The 24,029-nt window shown below is 41.6% G+C and overlaps 2 protein-coding genes across 2 annotated transcripts; one reads left to right on the top strand and one right to left on the bottom strand.

Annotated features, from left to right (window-relative positions):
* Positions 1-4,640: 4,640 nt before the first annotated feature.
* ARG2 (arginase 2) lies at positions 4,641-12,190 on the top strand (the record flags this gene model as incomplete). The annotated part of the gene is made up of 7 exons (XM_009077439.1): positions 4,641-4,818; positions 5,583-5,742; positions 9,138-9,204; positions 9,288-9,312; positions 9,343-9,447; positions 10,857-10,993; positions 11,862-12,190. Coding segments are annotated over 7 exons (878 nt in total), but the record flags the coding sequence as incomplete, so codon positions are not given.
* On the bottom strand, positions 12,182-20,480 carry VTI1B (vesicle transport through interaction with t-SNAREs 1B; the record flags this gene model as incomplete). The annotated part of the gene is made up of 5 exons (XM_009077438.1): positions 12,182-12,551; positions 13,479-13,540; positions 15,423-15,596; positions 16,875-17,066; positions 20,422-20,480. Coding segments are annotated over 5 exons (581 nt in total), but the record flags the coding sequence as incomplete, so codon positions are not given.
* Between the last annotated feature and the right edge of the window lie 3,549 nt (positions 20,481-24,029).

Genomic DNA, 24,029 nt, shown 5'->3' with positions numbered 1-24,029 from the left:
AGGCAGTGTTGGGAGATCATTTCTATCTCATGTTCCATGTGCTGTTGTTCTAATTCCTGTTTGCTGACTTGGAGAGCTGTTACGTTTGTTGCAGGAGTGGCCATTGGGCAATGTCAGCACACAGCCTGAGTTGGAAAGCTGCATCTCCTATTATTGGTTTGCTGCTTCTGTTGCTGGTGCAGTATTCGGTAGAGAAGGATGAGAGGGAAGGCTCTCCCTGCTGCTGCCCAGATGTTTTCCAGTGAAATGCCACTTGACATGAGCCACCTGCTTTTACAGAAGAAAATTGTCTCTAAATCTGTGCAGGGAAATTGCTGTAGTAACTGCTGCCTACTGTGGGTATGAATAAAAGGACTGTGTGTTCCTTAAGATGACAGGAAGTGAACATTAGCCTTGTCACACAGATTGCTAAAAGGCATCTTATGTCCCAGTTATAAGCATCATTGAGTTAAGCCTGAGTGCTACATTAATAGCTTATTTGAAAAGGCATGTAGGGAGCTTCATGTTCTTAATTGTGGTCTTATTTTGTATTTCTAGCGCTTTTTTTTCCCCGTTTAAGTCTAAGTAAAGCTCCTAATTAGGAAAAACGTGGCTTTTTTTTTTTTTAGCAGATGCAGGCAAGGATCTGGCTCTGGCTGTGCAGGCTGAATAAAGCCCCTGGCCTGCTGGTTGAATGCTGGTTCCCTAACCTGCTCTGTTGAAAACAAGTTGACCTAGGAATAATCCACTGTACAAACTATTTTGAGCTAATTTATTAATTTTTGGCTGCAGTGTGGCCCCAGGCAGCTCTGCTGATGAAACTCTGTCAGAGGGGAGCATTGAGCTGTTGAGGATGGCACTCCTAAGCTGTAGAAGAGCTGTAGAAGGTCCTGCGTTCACACACTCCTCACTCATGTTAACAGGACTGTTGTGCATCTTAGTTATGTAACAACAGTGTGTGTTCATATTCAGACTGACACCTTTATTTCCCTTATATCTCTTTCAAGCTCCTGTAAGAGAAATAGATTATTCAGACCTGCTTTTTTGTTTTCCTCCCTTAAGAACGTGATCTCCCCTTGTGCCACAGTGCTGATGGAGCTGACTTGTATGGATTTGGTTGTTATAAGTTTTCTGGGCTGTTGATCATTGACTACTGAATCAAACAATATATTTTTCATCTGAATGTAATTTCTGTTAGAGCTTGAAAGTGTCAACAAAAGACTTTGGGTCACATTTAATTTCATATTCTTTAGTTACTAGTAAAATGTCTATTGTTTACTCTGTAAGTACTGCATGGTACTGTTGCATTGTAAAAGAACTTCAGTCCTGGTTGGATATTCTCTGCTTCACTGATAAATGGAGTGGATGCTGTGCTTGCTAATGAATGTAAGGGAACTGGCTTTCCTATCTGCCCACAGCTGCTTCTAGCTTTCAGAACTGCCTTTTAAAAGGCCCACATAGAGTCTTCATGTTCACTTCCTGTGCTGATTTAGCTTTTTGCATTTAAGTATTTGTATTTTAAAATAGAGTGCCCCAGCTACCAAAGAAAGTGGATATTGCTTGGTGAGGTAGATTATATGAATTTTTCACTAATGGCCAAGTAACAGCAAGATCCACCAGACTGAGCTGCACTGCAGCCTATCTATCCATTGAGCAATTTCTGTGTTGGGCAAAATAATGTAAAGAATTAGGGTTTTAATTTTTCAATCCAAAACTATGTGCAAGCAGGCAGATGAAATGGAAAACAGTTCAGGTCTTTTAAGTTTTAGGCTAATATCTGATACTAAATAGAAGCTAAGGAAATACATCAGTAATTAATCATTTGACAAATTCTTCTTCTTTGTTCAGGAAGCATTAAGACAAATGTACATGTTGATTTCATCTGTTTAATATCTGGCCAGTCCTAATAAATATATGTGCACAAATGCATATATAACACTTCTCATCACTTTGGGACACACTTTTGGGTTTATGTACTGTGAATTTTTTTCTTTGTGTACTATCTATGCACTGAGCTTTCCCTTTGCCCTAAGGACATTTTATCCTGGTTTTCAAAATGCTAGGCACAATTAAGAGACAGAGTAGGAAGAGTAGATAGCAGTGTTTGGGGATTGGATTAGTGTGTACTTCTGAGATTAACTGTATCTTAATCAGATAGCTTTTGGATAGTTGGCTGAAAACATTCCTGTCATCCTGGGGAAACTTGAGCTGTCCTCTGCAAATCTGTAAAAACAGTGGGCCTAAAGAAGAGGGATGCACAAAGCTGAGAAAAGTAACTGCTCCAAGCTTTATGAACTCTATTTGAACCTGTGACGATGGTACCAAAAACTGAAGACATCTGTTGTCTTTAACTGATATTAGGCTTTTCTATAAAAATAGAGGGAGTTTTGAGAGTACCATGTGTCCAAAATGTGGACAGGATCCCAGAATTCTAGACCTCAAAAGTGTGTTTGTCCATCTATCTCTACCCTAACTGCAAGTTAAGCTGTATTGATGCTGATGTGATCCTAACAAACTAATGTATTTTTTAATTCAGAAGCTGCACTGAGTCTTTTTGCCCTACAGTGGGAACTGGGAGGAGGGCAGGGTGAAGTGGAAAGAAATTCTTGAACACTTCATAGTTCTCTCAACACACTTGCTAGAATCTGCCATGTATGGCCTTCCCTGAGCATATCCTGGAAAGATGGCATGGTGGGATCTTTGTCTTACACTGATCTGAAAATGGAATTTTGTGCTACAATTTCCTTTCATTCAGTAAAAGTACTGTGGTGCTTGTATGTCCTGCAAGAGAGAACAAATCATGAGTGGTAGTCCTGTCTTCCATTACATCATGCAGTGTGTGACTGAACACAGCTCCCAGCTGCAGATTTATTTGCCACAGATGTCAGAGGTATTAGATCAAAGGTATTATTAACTTGTACAAGAGCATCTCCAAAAGGTCTTGATACCTCTTGAATGATACAATGTCCTGAACTTCCAAGACTTGTCTCGCAGACACACTCATGCACTTTGATCAAACTGAAATACTGAGATGTGTAGCAGTGGGTGTCTGGGTGAGAAGGAGCCTTGCAGGAAGACACAAATGAAAAAATAATAGACTTTCAACATTCACTGAATGTCTCAGAATTCACAAATCTTTTCTGATTCTGCACAGCAAGCAGAATGAAACAGGGTAAGAAATGTAGTGGTCACATGGAGATCAGAAAGCACATTCAAATCTGAAAAAAATCGGCTAAAAATTCCAGAGCTGTCATCCTGCTGGCTAATTAGGTATTGCCTAAGGGAGGGTAAAAATGCTATTGTGTGCCTGTATTGCCTCTTGAAAAGCAGGGAATGGTACGTCAGGGTCCTGCTTACTGCTTTAAGTCTCTGCAGATAATGTGTTTTCTCACCAAGTTGCTGAGACTACATTTATTCAATCTTTTGTCAAGTAGCTGTGCTCAGCTGACCTGTCCTCTCCTAACAAATGCTCCAATGTATGCTCACCTCTGTCCCTGCTATGAAATCTAGGCTTGCCTATTTCCCAGCCACCAAATCTGCACAAGTGACTGACTTTTCCTTCATTCTTTTCACTACTCAAAACTCCTTTTAACATTATAAAAAAGTCATTTTTTCCTCAATGCTACTTTATTTCCACCCAGCAAATTCACAGAGCCAGTTTCCTAGGCATTAGACTAATTTATTAATGGAATTAAGCAAGAACCCAGAGCCCCCAGTAGGCTGTTTCTTCATGTTGACTGACTTCCCTTAATTTTTTCAAATTAGGCATAGGATGGCTAAAGGCAAAATGTCAAGCTCTGGCCTGGATGCAAACAGAGGAGTGATTCTGAGGAGAAAATGGGAAGGGTGTGACAGGTTTTATGTGTGGTCTTGACTTCCTAAGCCACCTGTTGGTGTAGCTGTAAATACCTTGAGGCCTTTACCGGCCTGTCTGAAACTGGGAGGTGCCCAGTGGAAATGCTGAGTCTTACACCGAGAATGTTGTCAGGCTTCAACAGCCAGTTAACTTGTAACTGGCAGTGAAAGGATCCCAAAGAGGGTTGGGGTGAAAGCCCCAGAATTAAAATGCCTTCTGGAACATCTCGTGTTGAGCAAATGGACAAGTGACAGATTCTAATAAAACACTAGTCCATCCTCTATGGAGTTGCCTGCTAGTACTGTAAGAAAATTACTTTATTGATAACTTGGCACTTTCATGCATTTCTTTTTTTTTGGTGGGGCTTGAAAATGGAAAATAACTCTTGGCACTTAGGTATAGTTAGTGAAATGTGTAGTCCTAGGCATCTTTGAGCAACTGAGCTCATTTAAGGCTGTATATGATCTGTCTAAATGGGAAGGAAGATGGCAATATAAACTATTAATTCTTCATGTTAAAACCTGTCAAGAAATAATTAAAGAAAAACCCAAAGTGTTATCCTAGGTGACTTTCTATGATTGGCATAGCTCATTGCTAAATGAAAGTGATAATATTGTCTTAAGCTTTCTAATTTGCAAAGCTGCAACAGTTTGCCAGGGCATGCAAGTAGTCGTGGATGACATCAGTGGATCCATTCCCTTCCCATTTTTTTTCTTTCATACTTGCCTGACAGATTTTCTGAATTTGAACATTTCTCTGGGAACTTTGAGTAACTTGCTTTCTCTTTTTGCTGCTCTGCTCCCAGGATGCCAAGTGTTTGACTTTGGAGATCTGAATTTCACTCAAGTTCCCAACGATGAGCTGTACAACAACCTGGTTCTGTACCCGCGGTCGGTGGGTTTGGCGGGTCAGGTGCTGGCGGATGCAGTGAGCAGGGCAGTGGCTGCTGGACACAGATGTGTGACTCTAGGAGGTGATCACAGGTGAGCTGTACTGTAAGCAATTACTGATTCACTCTGCAGGTTGACACTTGGACTATAATTAAAAAATAAGGGAACTGTGGAAACAACTTGGGGTCGTTTCCTGGCCGTACCATAGGGTAAGGGCTTTCAGGGTGGAACATAGAAGACAGCTACAAAAATCTAACCACCTAAGACAGTACTGCTTGATTTCAGACTGGTGTGTGATCTGCAGACATACAAATGAGGTTTTCTTGTTTGGGAAAGCCTGTGTGATCAGGTTCTTGGAGAGGAACTGCTGCAGTTTCCTTTTGCTGAGTATTTAGTGACATGTCTCTCCTGCCCATCGGCTCTTAGGATGGGTTTGTAATGTGTACACACAGACCACTCTGTTACAGATCTTCATCCTCTTTTTCACTAACCTTTGGTCTGAGAATTGGTAGAAGAAGGTCGGGCATGTAAGAATGAATTGTGGGGGGAAGATGCCATGACTAGAGTAAAAAATGAGTGAATAGCATGAGTGAGCACACAAGATTTTCTAGATCATTTGTATCTTGAATAGGTGAAGATTAGAGCATGGGAAGGGTGACAGCAGAGAGAGCACTGAGCTCTGTATTATCTGTTGCCACTGTCCTGTAGAGTTACTTGGAGTCTCCTGGAATCATGACAGTGGCATTGTGTTGAAACAATGACAATGTAGCTGACTGAAGTTGCAGAGAATTCCCATGGTCTTTGTAGTTGTTCTGAAGGAGAAAAGGTGACTCCAGACTTTGCTACTGTATTTCCAGCTTGGCACTTGGTTCTGTCAGTGGCCATGCACGGCAGCGCCCACACCTTGGAGTGATCTGGGTGGATGCACATGCTGATATCAACACACCTCTCACAACTCAGTCTGGAAGCCTCCATGGACAACCTCTCTCATTCCTCTTGAGAGAGCTTCAAGATAAAGTAAGTATCCTGATTGTACAGTGAGCTTACAAGGCATCCTCAGAGCATTCCACCATTTCTGGTGTGAGGTCCTTTCTTAGCTGCTGCAAGTGCAAACCTTTTCTATCCAAGTACAAGGAAAAATATGTATTACTGTGTGTGCGTGTGTGCACACATATACACAAGTGCCACATACACATGTGAATGTAGATAAACACACACTTAGAAACAAGAATGAGAAAAACCTTTCCTTTATGTTTGCACCCGTGTGTGCTGTGCAGTGAGCCAAAAGTTCACACCAGCTGTATGTAGCAGCTGACTGTGGTGCCCTTCCTGCATAGTAAGTGGGATTGTTGCTGAGGCTGGGCAAAAGTGGGAGCCTCCTCCCAGCTCAGCCTGTGAGAGCTGTGCTGAGCTCACCTCCAGTAACAGCTGGTTCCTGCATACCTTGCATGCTGCTTCTGCTTAGTTCTGCTCTTCCATGTTTTGACAACCTTGGGGCCTGACAGGGGCTGCTCCTGCATGACCTCTCCTAACTGGCTGCTTTGGTGTTGGCTCCACTGACAAATATTACAAATCAGTACAGCTGTACCTGTTTACAGTGTGCTTTTAAAGAGCTAGTCTTTGTTTTGGAAAGAGGTCAAATGATCAAAAAGAGCTGTTTACTGGGCCACATGGAATGTGCATGGCCCATTTTGCTGCTGTGAAGATGCTAAACAGTAAGCTAACCTAAGGCCTATGCACCCTTTCTGGCTGAGCTGGAGACTGTACCTTCCTGTACAGGTCACTCAGCATCTACTGGAGACAGTAGCAGCCTGTGCAGTGAACAGCTGGAACCTTTGCAGTATGATCTTAGGTACAACAATCTGCTCCTGCTAAAGCCTAGGCTGGAGAGTGGGAGCAGGATCAGCAACTGCAGGTGGAGAATGGATGCTGGAGCTGCAGAAAACCTGTCCATTTTATTTTGGCACTCTGCACTGCTAGTTACTACTCTTAGATTTCTTTTTTCTCTCTGGTAAATTTTGGGGGTGCTGTGTTGCAGGAAGTGTGCCTCTTCCAATCAATATCAAGCATGTTTAACATCTCTCTGTTTAGCATGGCAAAACTGCAGTCATCTGGTAAAGCTCTCCTGCTTTTCTCCTGCAAATTTTTTTGAGTGAATTCCATCCACAAGTCAGTGGAGTCATTTGGTGCTTTTATATACTACTCCCTCTTTCTAGTAATTCTTGTGTGGTCTCTACAAACATGCTGGAATTCCCAAAGTAGTGCAAAATTAATGGGGCTTCTTGGAATACCCCCCAGAACATGAGAAGGTTAATATAAAAGGTTACTGTATTTCTAGTTTCCTGCCCGTAAGTTAAAGGGGCTGATTTTCTTTGGTTTTGGTAACTGTATCCACTTTTGCAGGAGAGGTAGGAAGAACAAGGGGAAACTTTGAGGATTTTAGGGCTCACCTAAGGTGAACAGGTTTGTCTTGGTGGAACCAGAACAAAACCAAGTTCTTTGATAGCTGAGGAAGGAGGAGAAATTGGCTTCTTGTGTATATATTACTGACCTCTGGTCTGCTGTGCTCTGGTTTCTGAGCAGCATAGAAAAGCAGTAATTTATTTTTTTTAGAGGCACTGATAGAATACTGTGAGCTTTCTGAGGTCAGTGGGGAACAGGCCTCGTGCCAGCAGCAGTAGTGAAGAAAGTATAATTAGGCTATGCTTAGAGCCAAGCTGCTGAGGCATGGTGCTGGCTGTGAGCTCTCATCACGAGCCCACCTACGTTCCAGCTGTCAGGGCATCTATGCAGAAGCATCTAACCCCTCAGCCTGGATGTGCAGCTACACAAACAGGCATGTGCACTCCTTCAGGGGGTTTTCTTAATGTATGGTATTCCTGTTTAGAGGGAGGAAAACCAACACAGGTCCTGCTGCTACAACAAGACTTCTACAGCTGTATACATTTTTTAACAGCAGTAGCAGAAAACAGCTTGTCTGGCTACCTGTCTGACTCTGGAGTGAACTCTTATGTGTACACAAGTGCATGTGCCTCACTCTCATCCAAGACAGCAGTTGAGTTGATAATGGGACAAAAAAATTTACTGCCCTCCTTTCCTGACTGCTTCAGGGCTCCTGGAGCCACTCAAACTCACAAACTACTATTAGTGCCTCACCATGAAAACAGCTGCACCTTTGCCTTCACTATCAGCAACTCCTTTTCTGATGCCACAATGTACAAACAGAGCCTGCCAAAGGCACTTAAGGCATTCTGTTTTCTTTATTTAAAGCCAAAGAGGTGCAATTCAAAGTGGCAATATTAAACCTGAATCACTAGTAGAGAGTATCTGACAATATTACAAAGCCTGTGCTTGGTTTATGGTATAGTGATGGGTTTTGCAGATATTAGTTTCTGAAACCCAAATTATTTTTTCCTAGTGGTGTCCAGTTCATTTATCCTTCTGAATTCATGACCGGATAAGTTTCAGGTCATTGCCCAAGAGTAACACACTTTTATACTCTGTGCTAATTTAATCTCAATGTAGTTAAATATAACTATGTATACAAACAAATCTAATATTGTAACCAGAACATAATTAGTAATTGAGAAATGTAAGAGGGAAACAAAGCCTTCATGCTGCTTGACAGCTGTGTTGGCTGTAGCCATTTTCAGGGCTGGGACGGGAAGAAGAGAAATTTGAGTTAATTTAAAGCACTCCTAAAATTAGTAAATATTACTAACTGAATAATTTTTATAATTGCATACCATGACTACTTAATTATCAAGGCTCAAAAATGGTGACTTCATAATCTTCCAGTTGCTGTCCTAGACCTGTTCTCTTTAGTTGTACATTAAAAACCAGTATGAAGTAGCCCAGTGTGGAGACCCAACTTCTTGTCCTGCTCTGCTTTTTAAATTTCTTTTTTAACTTCCCACTTTGAATTTCTCCACCTTTAATGTGTTTTTGGAACAAAGTTTGCATAACTTTGGTGGTTCTCCTAAAAAACAGAAGTGCCTTGGTTTTTATTCTTCCATTTAAGCATGATGTACTGGGTAAGTTATGCAGCATTACCATTAAATGCACTGTGTAAGTGATGACATCTGAGTATCTAATTTCTTATCATTATCCCTTACACTCACTGATGCTAATTGCCTATTGCTTGTGGATTTGGGGTTTTTGTTCTTCTTCCTCTTCAAACTGGAGAATGTGGAAGAGTTAAAAACTTCATCCATTAATATTCAACTCAGGTAGTTTTACCACTTTACCCTAGTTGAATAGAGGAATGAAGGCATGGACTCAGGAAGCCAAACTCTGGTTTCTCTGTTTGGACAGAGAAAGGATGCTATAAATAAATACAAATTTTTGAGGGAAGCATTACATATAGTTTTGTTATAGATGTCATTAACCTAGTGCCAACTCTTTGCTTGCAGGTCCCACAGCTTCCTGGCTTTTCCTGGGTAAAGCCTTGCCTTTCGGCGTCTGATATCGTGTACATTGGTTTGTTGCTGAATAGTAAGTTGGTTGAGATTAAAGGATTTTTGTAAAGGCTGAAATCATGAGCTTGACATCATGTGTACAAGGATTGCTAGATTTAAGCTTAGATCAGTAACGATTGTTTTAAAATTATTTTGGCAGCTATATTTTGAAGAACTTTGACATCCAGTACTTTTCCATGAGGGATATTGATCGCCTTGGAATTCAGAAAGTAATGGAAAGAACGTTTGAACAACTGATGGGCAGGTAACAAACTATTACTGGATTTAAACTACTTTTGTTGACCATCTACTTCCCTGAAAGTTATGAAAGCGAAGGTCCCTTGATGTATGGCACAGCCTTAGTGTGACAGTGAAGTCTTGGCACTGACTTTAGTCCTTATCATCCACATCTTGAACTGGAACCATTTCACAGTGTTGGACAAAAAGCTATGAGACAGGATACATTAGTCACTAGAGTTGTGGCTCTGTTTTTTGCAATTTAGTTCTGTTTCTTAAGGAATTTTGCATTTTCTTCAGTTTGATAAGATGTTTGAATAAACTCAAGAGTCCAGGATACACATTATGCTTTTAAAAATACACACAGCAGCTTGACAGTCACGTGAATTCAGCTGTATGTGAGGTGAAAGCATTTGATGGCTTCCTCCTCAGACTGTGCTCACAGATCTGTCCTGATGGTGGCTGCTACCTTGGGTGCAGCTAGTGAAGGTCACTGTAACCACTCCCTTCCTGCAGTTCACTATTCCTCTCTTTGGTAACCTTGTTCAAGTTTGGAGAACAGGTCAGTGGAGTAAATCATGCTAGTTAGGAACAGAGGAAGAGGGTGAGAGAAAGGGTAACCTCACACCACAGGTTAGAACCTGTGCTGCATGCTGTCATTTTCTCAAGGTCTGCTCACCCTTCCTACCTGCAGCTCTACCACGTACAGAGATGCTAATCCAGATGCCTCTCCCTACTAAGCATCTTGCAGTAAGCTGGAAGTACACAGTCTACCAGTTAAATAACTCATGTGAGTGACAAGCAGTGTCTAATTTATTAAGCTGTCATCGGTTGGCAGACTTAATAGAGTGTAAGTAACTAACACTTTAGGTTTGAGATTATCCTTTACTTCTTCATCAGCTAGGCTACAAGGCAGGGTTTAGAGGCAGCCTTCAAATACTGACCTGAAAAACACAGAATGCCCCACTCATCTTGATGAGCTATCAATCAGTGAAATCCTCAAGCTTGGTGCTTTCTCCATACTAGATACCATGTACATCAGTGTTTCAGCCTTTCACCCTGGCTTTCTGTACAAAAGGAGAAAAGGCTGCATTGTGTCATACATTGCTCTGCATTTTTCCAACAAGAAGACAAATACCAGATAAGATGGTTAGAAGTACTTATCTTCAACCAAATCACACCTGAGCAGATACTCAGTGAAGCTAGAAAGACAAAATTCTGTTTTCCCAATGTACTGGGGAAAGTTATGAGCTAAGAGATGTTTTAAAGTCTGAAGATCTTTCAAAAAAAATCCTTCTAAATGTATGTGAGACATGGTGTAGGGCCCAGGGGAAGCCTTTAGCACCACAGCTGTTGATCAGCATGGACAGTAAGAAATGGAGGTAGAAAAGGTTTTTAAGGTTCTAAGACTGCTTCTCTTGTTTTATTCTGTCTCAGGAGACAGAGACCAATTCATCTGAGTTTTGACATTGATGCTTTTGATCCCTCACTGGCTCCAGCAACGGGGACTCCTGTTCTGGGTGGATTAACTTACAGAGAAGGCATGTACATCACAGAGGAAATACACAACACAGGTAGGTGCTGAGCAAGGACAGGACAAACTGCATAGAGCTCCTATTGGTTATGTTTTTCCTGCATAACTAGGTAGTAAGATAAATATACTCAAAGCAAAGGTGCCTGCAAAGTCAATTCAACCTTCAGTAAGGGGAAAAGAGGTTCTATGGTGTTTGAATCAGCAGCAACTCCGGCTTACCAAAAGGAAACAAATTACACAATATATCAACAACTAATGCCAAAAATCTCTAACACTGTTCCCTGTTCCTAAGCACTTGAGGTGAGATGCACAAATAGGCATCTGTAATAAAAAAATAATCTACAAACAATTTCAAACAGTATTAAGTTCCATTCTAGGATTCAAAGCGAACAAATCAAGCTTTCACAAAATATACTGCAGTTGACTCAACATATGAGGACTTTCTGCCTTATGCCATGGAGTTTTTATTTAATGTGTTTAAACAATGTTATTTGCAGTAAAAGTAGGAAAAAAATCCCAACCAGACAATAGATTCAATAGAATCACAAATAGGATGGCAAAAGATTACTAGGTAAGACTATATTATACCACGTAGTTTTTGGACTGTGAGAAAAGATTAACAAACGTTCTTCTCCTAAGTGTGCGTGGAACAAACTTACTTTTCCTGAATGCTAAAAGTATGAGTGAGTGAGGTAGTGATGACGTAAGAAAGAACCAAATTAAAACCACAAACTTGCACTGGAGAACAATAACCTCATCCCTCACCTAAGAGCCAATCTTAGCTGAGGAGTAGAGTTAGTCACAAGCCTGAATACCAGAATTGCTGCAATGAATAAAAGGCTGCAAAGACACCTTGCAGGACAATGTACCCTTTGTCACAGTAACAGAGCTGTAAATCATTTTCACAGGAATGCTTTCAGCTGTAGACATGGTTGAAGTCAATCCACTGCTTGGAGCATCTCAAGAGGCAGTGAATGCAACTGCGAATCTTGCAGTGGATGTGATAGCAACGTGCTTTGGGCAGTCGAGAGAAGGAGCACACATTGCTTTTGATGAACTCCCAACACCCAGTTCTCCAGATGAATCTGACAGTGAAGAGCAAGTGAGGATTTAAGACCCCATAGCCTTGGGTCTGTTGGACATTACAGAGCTCTGCTGAGGCACTTGAGTGGATAGATTGTCACCACTGGCAAATACTGTTACCTTCTTGATTTTTAAATAAACTAGCTTTTCCACTAATCGGTGGCTGCTTTATTACATACCAAGATTTATTCATTTAGTGAAGTATATACAAAATGAGACAATAAAATATTTATTACCTTCTTATTACTCATACCAGTAGTTCTGTATTTTCCTTTTACTCCCATTCTCTGTCTCTCTATGTCAGTACAGTTTCAGCTGAATGTGCTGTCTTGTCAGACAGTTCAATCCTTAGACAGTCAAAGGGAACAGACAGCCCATCCTGTTCTTCAGCAGTGAAAAAGCTCATCTTGGTCATGAAGATTCACTTGCGAAAGAATTTGTAGTAGACCACACCTCCTAGGATGGTCAGTTCCAGGATGATGATGATTGACAGCAACAACTTATTAGTGGTTACTCTAGAGTTAAGAAGTAAATAAAAAAATACTCTAAGATAGCTTCTTTTCCCCCTCATTTATGAAAACATCCTACCTCCTATAGGCATAGTCCCTGTTTCAGCTAGACCACATAGTGCTTTTCAAATAGCTCGTAACAAGCAGAAAGGGACAAACTGTAGTTTTACTACTCATGTTTTCCCAGAAATTGTTTCAACAGTAGCAGTTCTGTTCCTCTTCCCCCACCCCCACAGAAGGCAGATCACTCTGCTGTTTGTGCCTACTCGATTCAATTAAGCAAAGCTTATTATGGTGCTCTTATTATGAAAACTCTACAGCTATCATAACTTCCTTTAGAAATGGGCATAAAGGAAAGGTTGTCAGGGGATAAGTACTTACTGAAAATACAATCCATGAACTATTTTATAAGGTGAATTAAACAATATAGTTAAGAAACTGCAAGTCCACTTAAGTGGCCAAGGTTTAGTCATCAAAAAAATATATGGTCAGGCTCAGAGTTTCTCACAGGACAGCCTAGCTGCTCTAGGGCACTGCTATGGTCTAAACAAATTTGTCTGTGTCATCAGACATCTAACTCACTTAATGCTGCAGTGATTTATGGCACAGCTTTTTCCAGCCTGAATAAGGAAGAGTTGCATCTAAAGTCAACATTAGCAATTTACTGTAACTTGCTTATGTCCTCACCACAGTTTATCATGCAGGATGGTTAAAGACTCTACATTATCCTGACTAAGCAGCACAAATTCAGTAGTGTCCAACTGCCTGTACTCCATTAAGTAAAAACCAGAGAAAAACACACAAATTACCATCTGCATGTGGGCACACATTCTACTTACACGTTCCTTAAAACCTCCCTGACATTTTTTTTCCCCTAAAACCAGCAGGCACCAATGCTCCTTGCCCCGTGCTGCTGGCAGTCACACTACTCACCTCCTGGACATGGAGCGCAGAATCTTGCGACTCTTGCTCAAGTTCTCGCCTGTATTCACCAACTAAGAAGACACAAAAGTTATTTGTTAGTTGAACAAGCATACACCAAGCCTGTAAAGATGCACCTGAAAGCAGCTGGTGTTGAAATGCTGTGATTAATAACGGGACCAAGGATAATCATGGTCTAAAAATTCAGAGACAACACTGTTTTCTACACACAACAGCAGCAGGAAGCAGTGTCTCTCACTTTCTGCCTCTTTAGTTGATCTACAAATACCATAAAGTTGGTGTTAGCTCCTTTCATTAAATTTCATTTCATTATTCTATTTACTGACACCAGAAGAAAACAATGCTGATGTGTTCACTCACCCCAGTGCATACTGACCTGTTTGAAACGCTGTTCAATACCCAGCAAAGAAAGAACCATGGTGCACTGACAGGTCTAAGTGACCCAGTTAAACAGTGTTACCTGTTACAGGTATGAGCTATGAACTGTTAATAGATAATCCATTTCAGCTTTGTAATGCTCAGAAATTGTCTAGTATATCCAGTCAGCTATCAAGAAGCATGTAGTTAAGTGAGATTATAAACAACTGAAAAAGCTATTGCCTCACAGACAGAGGGAGGATTCATGATGTATGACCACTGGAGGTCTCCAGGTAAGATTTTGCTATTCCACTTCCAAAACTTCAAGGGGAGTGAAGGGCAAGCCAGGTCACTTACCTCACAGACACCTGCCTGCACAGTTCCTCTGTAGTTTAAACCATTGCCCTCAACTGCAAAACTGCATGTTACTTTGCACTAAGATGGACTATGGGAAGAAAACGACTGAGTCCACTCAAAGCTTACTAGATTTTCAGTCTTCACTATGAAAGATCAAGCAAGAAGAAACTCTGCTTCTAGTTCAGCAATACAATGCCTAACAGGCTCACAACAGAAGTCACAGACATGGTTTAGTGATGAACATAGCAGTGCTAGGTTAATGGTTAGATGCAATTTTAAAGGTCTCTTCCAACCTAAACAACTCTATTCTCCTATGAACAATCTGTTGATAGACTGAGACACCTGAAGGACTGTGATATTTGTTCTTAGAAACAGGACAAAAACTATCCCTATAAATCTTAAGATGAATTTCCTTTCCTGCTCTCCAACCCAAATTTGGGAACAGGGCAGATCAAATTCTGACTGAAATTATAAAACTACTTACATGAGAAAGCTACAGGCCTTGTTGCAACCAGTAGAGAAAACTCCCAAGAAAAGGGGTATTTTCATTTTGGCTGAGTGTGCTTACTTGCCAAACTCAGCGTCCCCTGCAAATAACTCACCTACAAGCTTTACACTCAGGATCCCTTGTACACACAGAAAATCCTATCAGTCTGTAACTTCAACAAATCAAATTCTCAGTTTTGACTATGTGTGCAAACAAAACAAGTGAAGTAGTTTTTAAAGTTTTCACAGTAGAAGCAGAGGTACTTGAACCAAGGATGAGGAATGGGCACCTTGTCTGACACCACTTTCTCCCTCCCTACAAATACTGGAAGGTTAGTAATTAAGTAATTACGCTTCTACGAAATTTAATTTTATTACAAAAACTTGCTAACTGCCTCCCAGATGGGAACTTTTACTAGTAACGTAGTGGTGGGCAACTCCTTAGCCGTTTTTTAAGCTGTAATTTTTTCAAGAATGCTATTTTTATTTTAGCAGGTTTATAGGTCTAACATCCAATCCTGCAGAGACAGAGTAGCAGACATTTGAGCACCATGCTTTGAGTGCTTCTACCGTAATCATTTTCCTTTCATGAGGACAGCATAGATATGTGGCCTCTAGGAACATCCATTGGATTACTATGCCTAGGGAGGTCTCCAAGAGTAATTACTGGCATCCAGATCCCCCTAAGCTAACACCAGGTTGTTTCAAAGCAATGCCCACAGTTTCCCTGCTTACCCTGCTCTTGGTGCGCTCCAGCTGCTCCCGCTGCTCCCCCAGTTCCTCTATTATATCCGTGCCGATCTGATCCGTCTCAGCAGCAATCCGGTGTGAGCGCTCGATGCTCTGACTGGCTCTGTTCAGACTGTCTGTGCCCTGGAGAAGCAGCACCCTCTGTGACTGCAGATGAGTCTGAAAAATAAACCTCTGCTCAGCTACTAAGCACAAAGGCTTCTGACATACTCAAAAGCTAGGACGTGACTCCATTTGTATCAGCCCTACCTGCTGCTCACGCTAACTGATGCAGCTCAGTCAGCTTTGACAGAGCCTTCTTCACATTGTAAGATTATGGCCAAATCTGGTTAAATCTCTAAAAAGGATACGTGGCTAAAGAGTTAAAACACTTACAAAAAACTGTCTTTGAAATAATTTACTTTCCCATCAAAGAACACTTACATGAAAATAACATCTTCCTTTCCAGATGCTAACTTTTCCTTCCATTCATATCTAAACTCAGCCTTATTTGTGACTTGACAGTTCGTTGTCAGGGAGATCATTAAGAGTTTACAGTCCAAAGGATTAGGAACAAACAGCACTAACAGATGGACTGCTAAGTAACAAAGATCCTCTTTTAATGCCAGTAGCCTGGGCTAGAGGACAAGAAATGTTTGCTGACCTTGGGGTCAAAAGTTAACTCAAAATAAAGTATTTTCTTAAGCTTCAGAAAGTCTAATTACCACACTGCTCTCAGGTTTTAGGGGAATCAAATGCAAAAATTTACCAAGCTACTGCAGAAGGAAATACTAAGGAAAGAGCCTCCCTCAAACCTTCCTTATCTAAGGCAGACAAAAGAAAATCCCTCCTCCATGAATTTTCTGCATAGATGACAGCACTTTGAAGATAATGAGATTCAATCTCACTAGCTCCGATGTATCTATGCATATCTGGTAAAAATCAGTGTGTTTCTTGCACTGCAGCAGCACAACCATAGTACACGAAGTGCCAGAGGATAACTCCTTATATTTTCTTGAAATTATTTACACTGAGATTGCTTAAAACAAAGAGCCTCTTCAGTGCATGACTCTCACTCTTTGCTAGCTTTGGAGACTACAACTAGATCAGTTAACTTCTTCAGTCACTAGCAGCACTTCTGCGTTGTCACTGCTGTAGTGGAATGATTATACGAAGCATTTCAGTACAGAATGAAGCACAAGTTACTAACCACGTGGCTTTAGTTCCATTTTGATTATCCTCATATCTTTGTTTTTGAACAGAAAAGCTCTCCCCTGACTTGCAGGTGTTCTTTGTCCTCCCTGAGACACTCGTGTTACAGGCAGAGAGATATATACAGGAGTTACACAAACACACAAGCTGAGTGGTTTAAAGTACAAACACTGTAAACAATACATCTGCAATATTGTTTTTAAACAATCACAGCAACGTTAAACAAAATTTACATCTAATCCTCACACTCTGTTCATTTTCCGTGGAGAAGATTCCGTATTTCGTATCGCTTTGACTTCCAGGGCCCAATCCCAAATCTGTGCTTCTCATCTCTCTCTGGAACATGGAGAGGTCTCTTCTGTAGGCTCGGATTTTGCTCATCATTTGGTTGCGGAACGGCAGCGGAGCATACTTCAGTTCTTCCTCCATTTCCCGCAGCTTCAACGAAAGAAAATCTGTTGATTTTTGAAAGCATCCAACCTAGTCTTACCAGCAGCTATACTCAAAACTCACCACCAGATGAAGGGATTCAAATGTTTTTATTGCACTGGGTGAGGGGATTAACCCCAAACCATACACCCCTATCTAGTACTGAGTACACCACACTGCCTAATGCTGTTCAGCCCAGAGGGATTTTCAGATACAGAAAGCCTCATGAAAAAATATTGCCAAGCTTAAAAGGTTGATTTTTTTTCCCCCTGAAACATCACTCTATAACTTCAAAATTTGCAGTTCTCACTTTCTTATAGTTTAAGCATTTATAGGATGGGTATCAGCTTCTCATCACATCTGTGCAACAGAGACAGAATCACAGAATGGTTTGGACTGGAAGGGACCTTAAAGATCATCTAGCTCCCACCCCCTACCATGGGCAGGGACATCTAAGAGACCACGTTGCTCAGAGCTCCATCCAACCTGGCCTTGAACATTTTCAGGGATGGGGCATCCACCACTTCTCTGGGGAACCTGTTTCAGTGAAGAATTTCTTCCTAATACCCAATCTAAACTTACCCTCCGTCAATTTCAAGCCATTCCTCCTTATTCTATTACTACATGCCCTTGTAAAAATTCTTTAGGGACTCTTTAGGTACCAAAAGTCTGCAATAAGGTCACCCCAGAGCCTCCTCTTCTCCAGGCTAAACAATCCCAATTCTCTCAGCCTTTCCTCCATAGGACACGTGCTCCATCCCTCTACTCAACTTCTTGGCCCTCCTCTGGACTTGCTCCAGAAGGGCGATGTCCCTCCTGTGCTGAAGCCCCCAGAGCTGGGTGCAGTACTCCAGGTGGGATCTCATGAGGGCAGAGTAGAGGGGCAGAATCACTTCTCTCAAACTGCTGGCCATGCTGCTTTTGATGTAGCTCATGACATGTTTGGCTTTCTGCACACTGCCAGGTCATGTCCAGCCTCTCATCCACCTGCACTCCCCAGTCCTTTTTGGCAGGGCTGATCTCGATCTCTTCACCCCTCAGCCACACCAGGGTTGCCCTGACCCAGGTGCAGCACCTTGCACTTGGTCTTGTTAAACCTCATGGAAAGTCCCAGGGGCCTCTCAAGCTTGTCTGGGTCCCTCTGGATGGCATCCCATCGTTCAGGTGTGGCAATCACAGCACTCAGCTGGGTGTCATCCACAAGGTGCTGAAGGTGCTCTCAATCCCTCTGTCTCTTGATGAAGACACTAAATAACACTAGTTCCCATATGGACCCCTGAGGGACACAATTTGTCACTGATGTCCACTGGGACTCTGAGCTGTTGACCACTGTCCTCTGGATGTGACCAGCAACCAAGTTCTTATCCACCTAAGAGTCCACCCATCAAATCCATGCCTCTCCAATTTAGAGAGAAGGATGTTGTGGGGGATCGTGTCAAAGGCTTTAAAGAAGTCCAGATAAATGACATCTGTAGCCTTTCCCTTGTCCACTGATGGAGTCACTAGGTTGGTCAGGCAAGACTTGCCCTTAGAGAAGCCATGCTGGCTGTTCGGAGCTGCTAGTAAAGAAAAAATATTACCCACAGATAATTCCTCATCCACTGAACAGTCCACCCTTTAAATCCGTATCTCTCCGATTTAGAGAGAAGGATGTTGTGGGAGACTGTGTCAAAGGCCTTACACAAGTCCAGATAGATGACATCTGTAGCCCCTCCCTTGTTCACTGATGTACTTACTCCATTGCAGAAGGCTACTATGTTGGTCAGGCAAGACTTGACCTTGGTGAAGCTGTGCTGGCTGTCTCAAATCTCATCTCTGTCCTCCATGTGCCTTAGCATAGCTTCTAGGAGGATCTGTTCCATGACCTTCCTAGGCACAGAAGTGAGACTGATAGGCTCCCAGGGTCCTCCTTTCTACCTCTTTTAAAGAAGGATGCAATGTTTGCCTTCTTCCAGTCACCTGTGACTGTCATGACATGGCAACCAGTGACAGGACTTGAGGGAATGGCATGAAGCTGTGTCAGGGGAGGTTTAAGTTGGCTATTAGAAAAAGGCTCTTCAGCCAGAGGGTGGTAGGGGACTGGAACAGCTCCTCAGGGCAGTGGTCACAGCCCCAAGCCTGACAGAGCTCAAAAGGCATGTGCACAATGCTCTCAGGCACATGGTATGATTCTCAGAGATGTCCTGTGCAGGGCCAGGAGTTGGACTAGATGATCCTTGTGAGTCTCTTCCAACTTGGGATACTCTGTGATTCTGTGACTTTTTCAAATGCCATGGAGAGTGGCTTGGCAACTACATCAGCCAATTCCCTCAGGACTCTGGGATGCATCTCAATCAGGTCCCATACACTTATGTGTGCTCAGGTTCCTCAGGTGGTCATGAACCTGATATTCCTTCAAAGGAAGGACTTTGCTGCCCCAGTCCTCGTCCTGCAGTCCACTCACTTGAGAGGTGTGGGAAGAGAGGCTGCTATTGAAGACTGGGGTAAAAAAAGTTGTTGAATACCTCAGCCTTCTCTTCCAAATTTATTGCACAGGTTAGCATGGCACTAAGTAGGGACTCTGAACATCTGGGCTTGGCAACTGGAGTCAGGATTTGTAAACCCTGATGCATTTTGAATGCACAAATTTTCACATCAATTTTCAATGACAGTTGTAACAAACTCACAATGCTTAAACCTGTATGCCAACATGAGCTCTTTCACAACATGAGCTGCACATCTCATACATCACCTACAGATACCCATCAATAAAGCCCAGAAGTTAGGGGAATAAAGCATCATGTTCACTTATGACTCAAAACCAACCTAACAAACAGCACATGAATATGAAAAGAAAGCTTAAGCCATAATGTTCTGCTTAAAAAGACAAGTCACATTGGCTTTTTTTGTGCTGTTCCTTGTCACCTTGTTCAGGAAACCTATACAATAGAGGTTTGAAAACTTCAAGATCCCTGATACTTAACCATCAGACTGTTAGAGAAAGATCAGATGAGCTAAAACCAACATGAAAAAAGACAGCAGGAGGGAATAAAACTCAACAGATCATCTACATGTTCTCCCTGCAGTCTCTAACAATTTTAATTGCACTTCTATCGCTCTCCTTTGTTCAACAAGGCAAAGGCAACATTCAAAATGAGCACTTAAAAGGCACATAAGAATGTCTGTCTGTATCTATAGGTGCATATACATATACACAAGTCTTAACAAACACAGACATACCTATCAGATCAATAAAACATTAAAAAACCCAAACATCTGCCTTCCAGAATAGGATCCATAAAAAAGTAACATTTGGAAGTGCTGCCCTTTTTAAGGCATCAGTATTTCAAACAACAGAGAGGCCAAAGCCCAGCCCTGTGCTCACCGTCTCATTTGCTTCACGCTGCTTCTCATCGAATTCTCGAACCAGTTTTTTCTTCTCCTCTGTCAAAGAAAGAGCAGTATGTCAGATAAAGTGCAAAGAAATCACAACAGAACTCCAACTCAATACATCAGAAACAAGGAAGCTGCCACGGAAGGCTGATTACCGAGACACCAGGTCAAAATTTATCGCAGATGGGAACAGGCTGTTCTTATGACAACTTTTCAAAAGGGAGTGGGCTGAGAGAGCAGAAACCACTCTTCCAAATGCTGGCCACTACCTTTGGTAGACAAAAGAAGTCATTTTTCAAACCTGAAATGTTTCCCTGACCTATTATCCTCTGATGTCCACTGAGAGAATTGCACATTGAAAAACATTTAGCTTGAAAGAGTAACAAAGAGGACACATTGGTAAACAGCTGACTAGTACTTCTTCTTTTTTGCACACATTTGGCAAGATTAGTGAAGGCTGAAACTGTAATTTGGATTACAACAGAACATGAAGTCAATCTGCATTCCTGGCAGATTGGGCACTCTGCATTCTCATGGTCATACAGTACCTAGGTACACAGGATTTATGACCTGAGATAAAAAATGCCATCGTGATAGCACCTCAGCTTCAGGCAAGACTTCCCTCTTCTGGAATGACATTAGTTGTTTGAATCAGACAACAAAACTACAGACAATTTTAGTTGTCTGAGACAGTTGTTAACTAAGACTCTTGTACCTAGGGCTTTGGAAACCAAAGAATGGGTTTCATCGTGTCACTCTATTTTTAAACAAAGCCCTAGGGTAAGTATTTTTCACGGGTTAAAATCTATCACACCTCTCTAACATCCACAATCAATGAAAGTATAAATCTGAAACTCCCCATATCTCAATGGAGCAAAACCACATGTTCTGTAAGCTTGTGCAAAAGCACTGCAGATGATCACCAGAGGACTCTTGTAGAATACTGCAAATGAAACCAAATTCTATCACCAGTCTGCACCTAGCCTGATTCATCTCTCTCAAAGAGTATAATTCAGTCTTAAATAAAACTTTGGGTAGCAAAAAGTGTAGACTGTCATCTTGGTAAAACTTCTCTAATTGGATTAAAGACAAAATTAAATACATAATAAAAATATCACTGCAGTAAAAAACCTACTTGATAATACCTTTTGGTAAACATAGTCCTCTGCAAAAGAAGCAGATTTTATACCATGAGCTCTCAACAGAGAATCAGAACCGATCAGAACATTTGTACAGCTGCTCTCACATACACAACATACCTAAGCTGTAGGCTTCCCTTCTCAGTTAGAATTCACATTAAGCCCCAGAACCTCAGACTGAATTAAAACCCATCATCTAAGATGCAGCTATGGTGTCACATAGCATAGGGAATTATTACAGACTGAGCTACATTCTGACTGTTAGTATGGGACACATTAGCTGATCCCAGGAAATGCAGTTTCATATCCCAGTTTGTTCAGGGGGAAATGCTGACTTACAATGTTCCTAATACACTCTCCTCAACTTCTTCCACGCTTTGCCACCATGTACATTTGTGCTGATGCCATTGTTTGTGCAGCTGGGTTGCAAGTGAAATCATGGACATGAACTGCAGAAAAACACTCCTTGGAAGTCAATAAGTGGTTTCATACAGCGCATTTCACTAAACTGATTTAAGCAGTGCACTCTAAAACTCACTGCTGCCTCAAACCCGTGGAAACTGGAAAAGCAGCATTTCCCTGCTCTGTGTCCCCCGAGAGGACTGAAGGAGACACTGCACTTATCAACATGTAGCCTAAGAAATGCTGGGTTCCAAAAGGCAGAGAATCATAGAATGGTTTAGGTAAGCCAAGTAGCAACAGCTTGAGACTTTCTGCCTATAGGCCCACAAGAAATCAGGTAACATGGCTTGAAAGTGTTTCCCCAGACCTGGGCAGTACACAGAAATGTCTGCACACCCCAAGCAGTTCCATTCCCATCAGTTTGGATTGGGCAGTGACTCCAAGGACACAGACAGAACTTTTGAAAAGCAACGAAAGTATCTATGCCACAGCAATGCTGTGGGTAGCCACATGCCCAGCAGCGTTTAACTGACTTATCTCCGGTCAGTTAGAGATTGCTGTGGGTAGCCACATGCCCAGCAGCATTTAACCGACTTATCTACGGTCAGTTAGAGAAGGATTCACTTTAAGACCAACTAACTGAAGTGATTTAGAGGAAAATACCTGTATCAGAAATGGATCCAGGCAGCTTAAAATGCCTTCTTGCAGACACCAGAAAAGGTGTTTCTAGAGTTAGGAACTCGTCATCTTGTTTATATAAAGTGAAACAGCATTTCCAAACCTCTGCCCCTCAAAGCTGTCCCAGGGACTCCCAAGATTCTGTCTTCCCTCAAGTTTTGAACCATGTCAATCATCTTAGAAGAGTATTCAAGGTATCTTTTTATCACCTCCTGAATATTTTAGGATCAGGTAACTCAAAAAAATTAAGAAATACCTCCCTCCCCATAAGTACAAGAAGCAAGCAAAGCACATTAGGAGAGTGGAATATCTCCACCAGAGAAACAAACTCCTGACTTTTCTTAAATTCTCTTAGAAACACTTTAAAAAAATATTACCAGGATTTTTGCAGCAACAGAGCTAAGGAATAGAACAGTCATATTAAAATTTCTCAACATCTGAAAATTCAGCTTGCAATTATTTGCAATCTGTTGAAAAAAAAACCAACCTACCAACATTGCAAAGACTGTTGCCTGTAAAACATTCCATTTAAACCCATGGCTCAGAATTAATTGCTACCTGAGTTTCATGGAAACACAACAAAGCTTTACTTCACAAAGAAACTGACCACTGTCCTCTCTACAGGGACACAAGCATTTCTACCAGAAAGGGTATGTCTTCTTCTATGCTTTTAATCTTTGTTGATCACTAGTGAAATGAAGTCAGCTTTGAAATCTGTCATCACCTTTCTTATACCAAACTTTCTGGAAATGCTGATGACAAGGACTGTGATCCTGAAATTAACTCACTGTTAAACAAAAAAAACAAGTAAGAAACAGAACATTAAGCTTTACACAGCCTGTGTTATCTAGAACAAACTGGTGTATTCTGAACAAACCATTTTCATGATTTTACACAGAACTGATCAATTGTGGGAGAATGACAAGACTATCTCAGCTGTGGGACAAAGCCTAAGCTGAGCTACAGCAGCTCATGATAGCTGTGTATCACATCTCTCACAGGAAGAGTTTAATCAGAGGCATTCAGTGACATTGGCAAAATTCTCCTCGCTAGATCACTTCCCTTTCTGGTTCTCAGAACACTGCCAAGTATCCAGAACTGACCTAGCAGCACAAAGTTTTAAAAAGAAGTTTCTGTCAGAGCATTTTACCCCTGGTGTGGTATAAAGAATACCTATAAAATCAGGTTTTGCTTCTAAGACAATTTTGTGTGGCTTCAAGGTTTTTTTCTATGTTGTGGGTAGATAGTGCACAAACCAGGCAAAATCTCCTCCAATAAGTCTGCAAGTACTTGTGGGCAGCTATGATAATAAAAACTGCTTTTAATTCTGCCGATGAGAGTTTAAACAACAGTCCAACACACACACAAACTAGCAAAACCA

Source organism: Acanthisitta chloris, unplaced genomic scaffold, assembly GCF_000695815.1.
Source record: "Acanthisitta chloris isolate BGI_N310 unplaced genomic scaffold, ASM69581v1 scaffold11156, whole genome shotgun sequence".
NCBI lineage: Eukaryota > Metazoa > Chordata > Aves > Passeriformes > Acanthisittidae > Acanthisitta > Acanthisitta chloris.
This window is presented reverse-complemented; position numbering and strand designations above follow the sequence as displayed.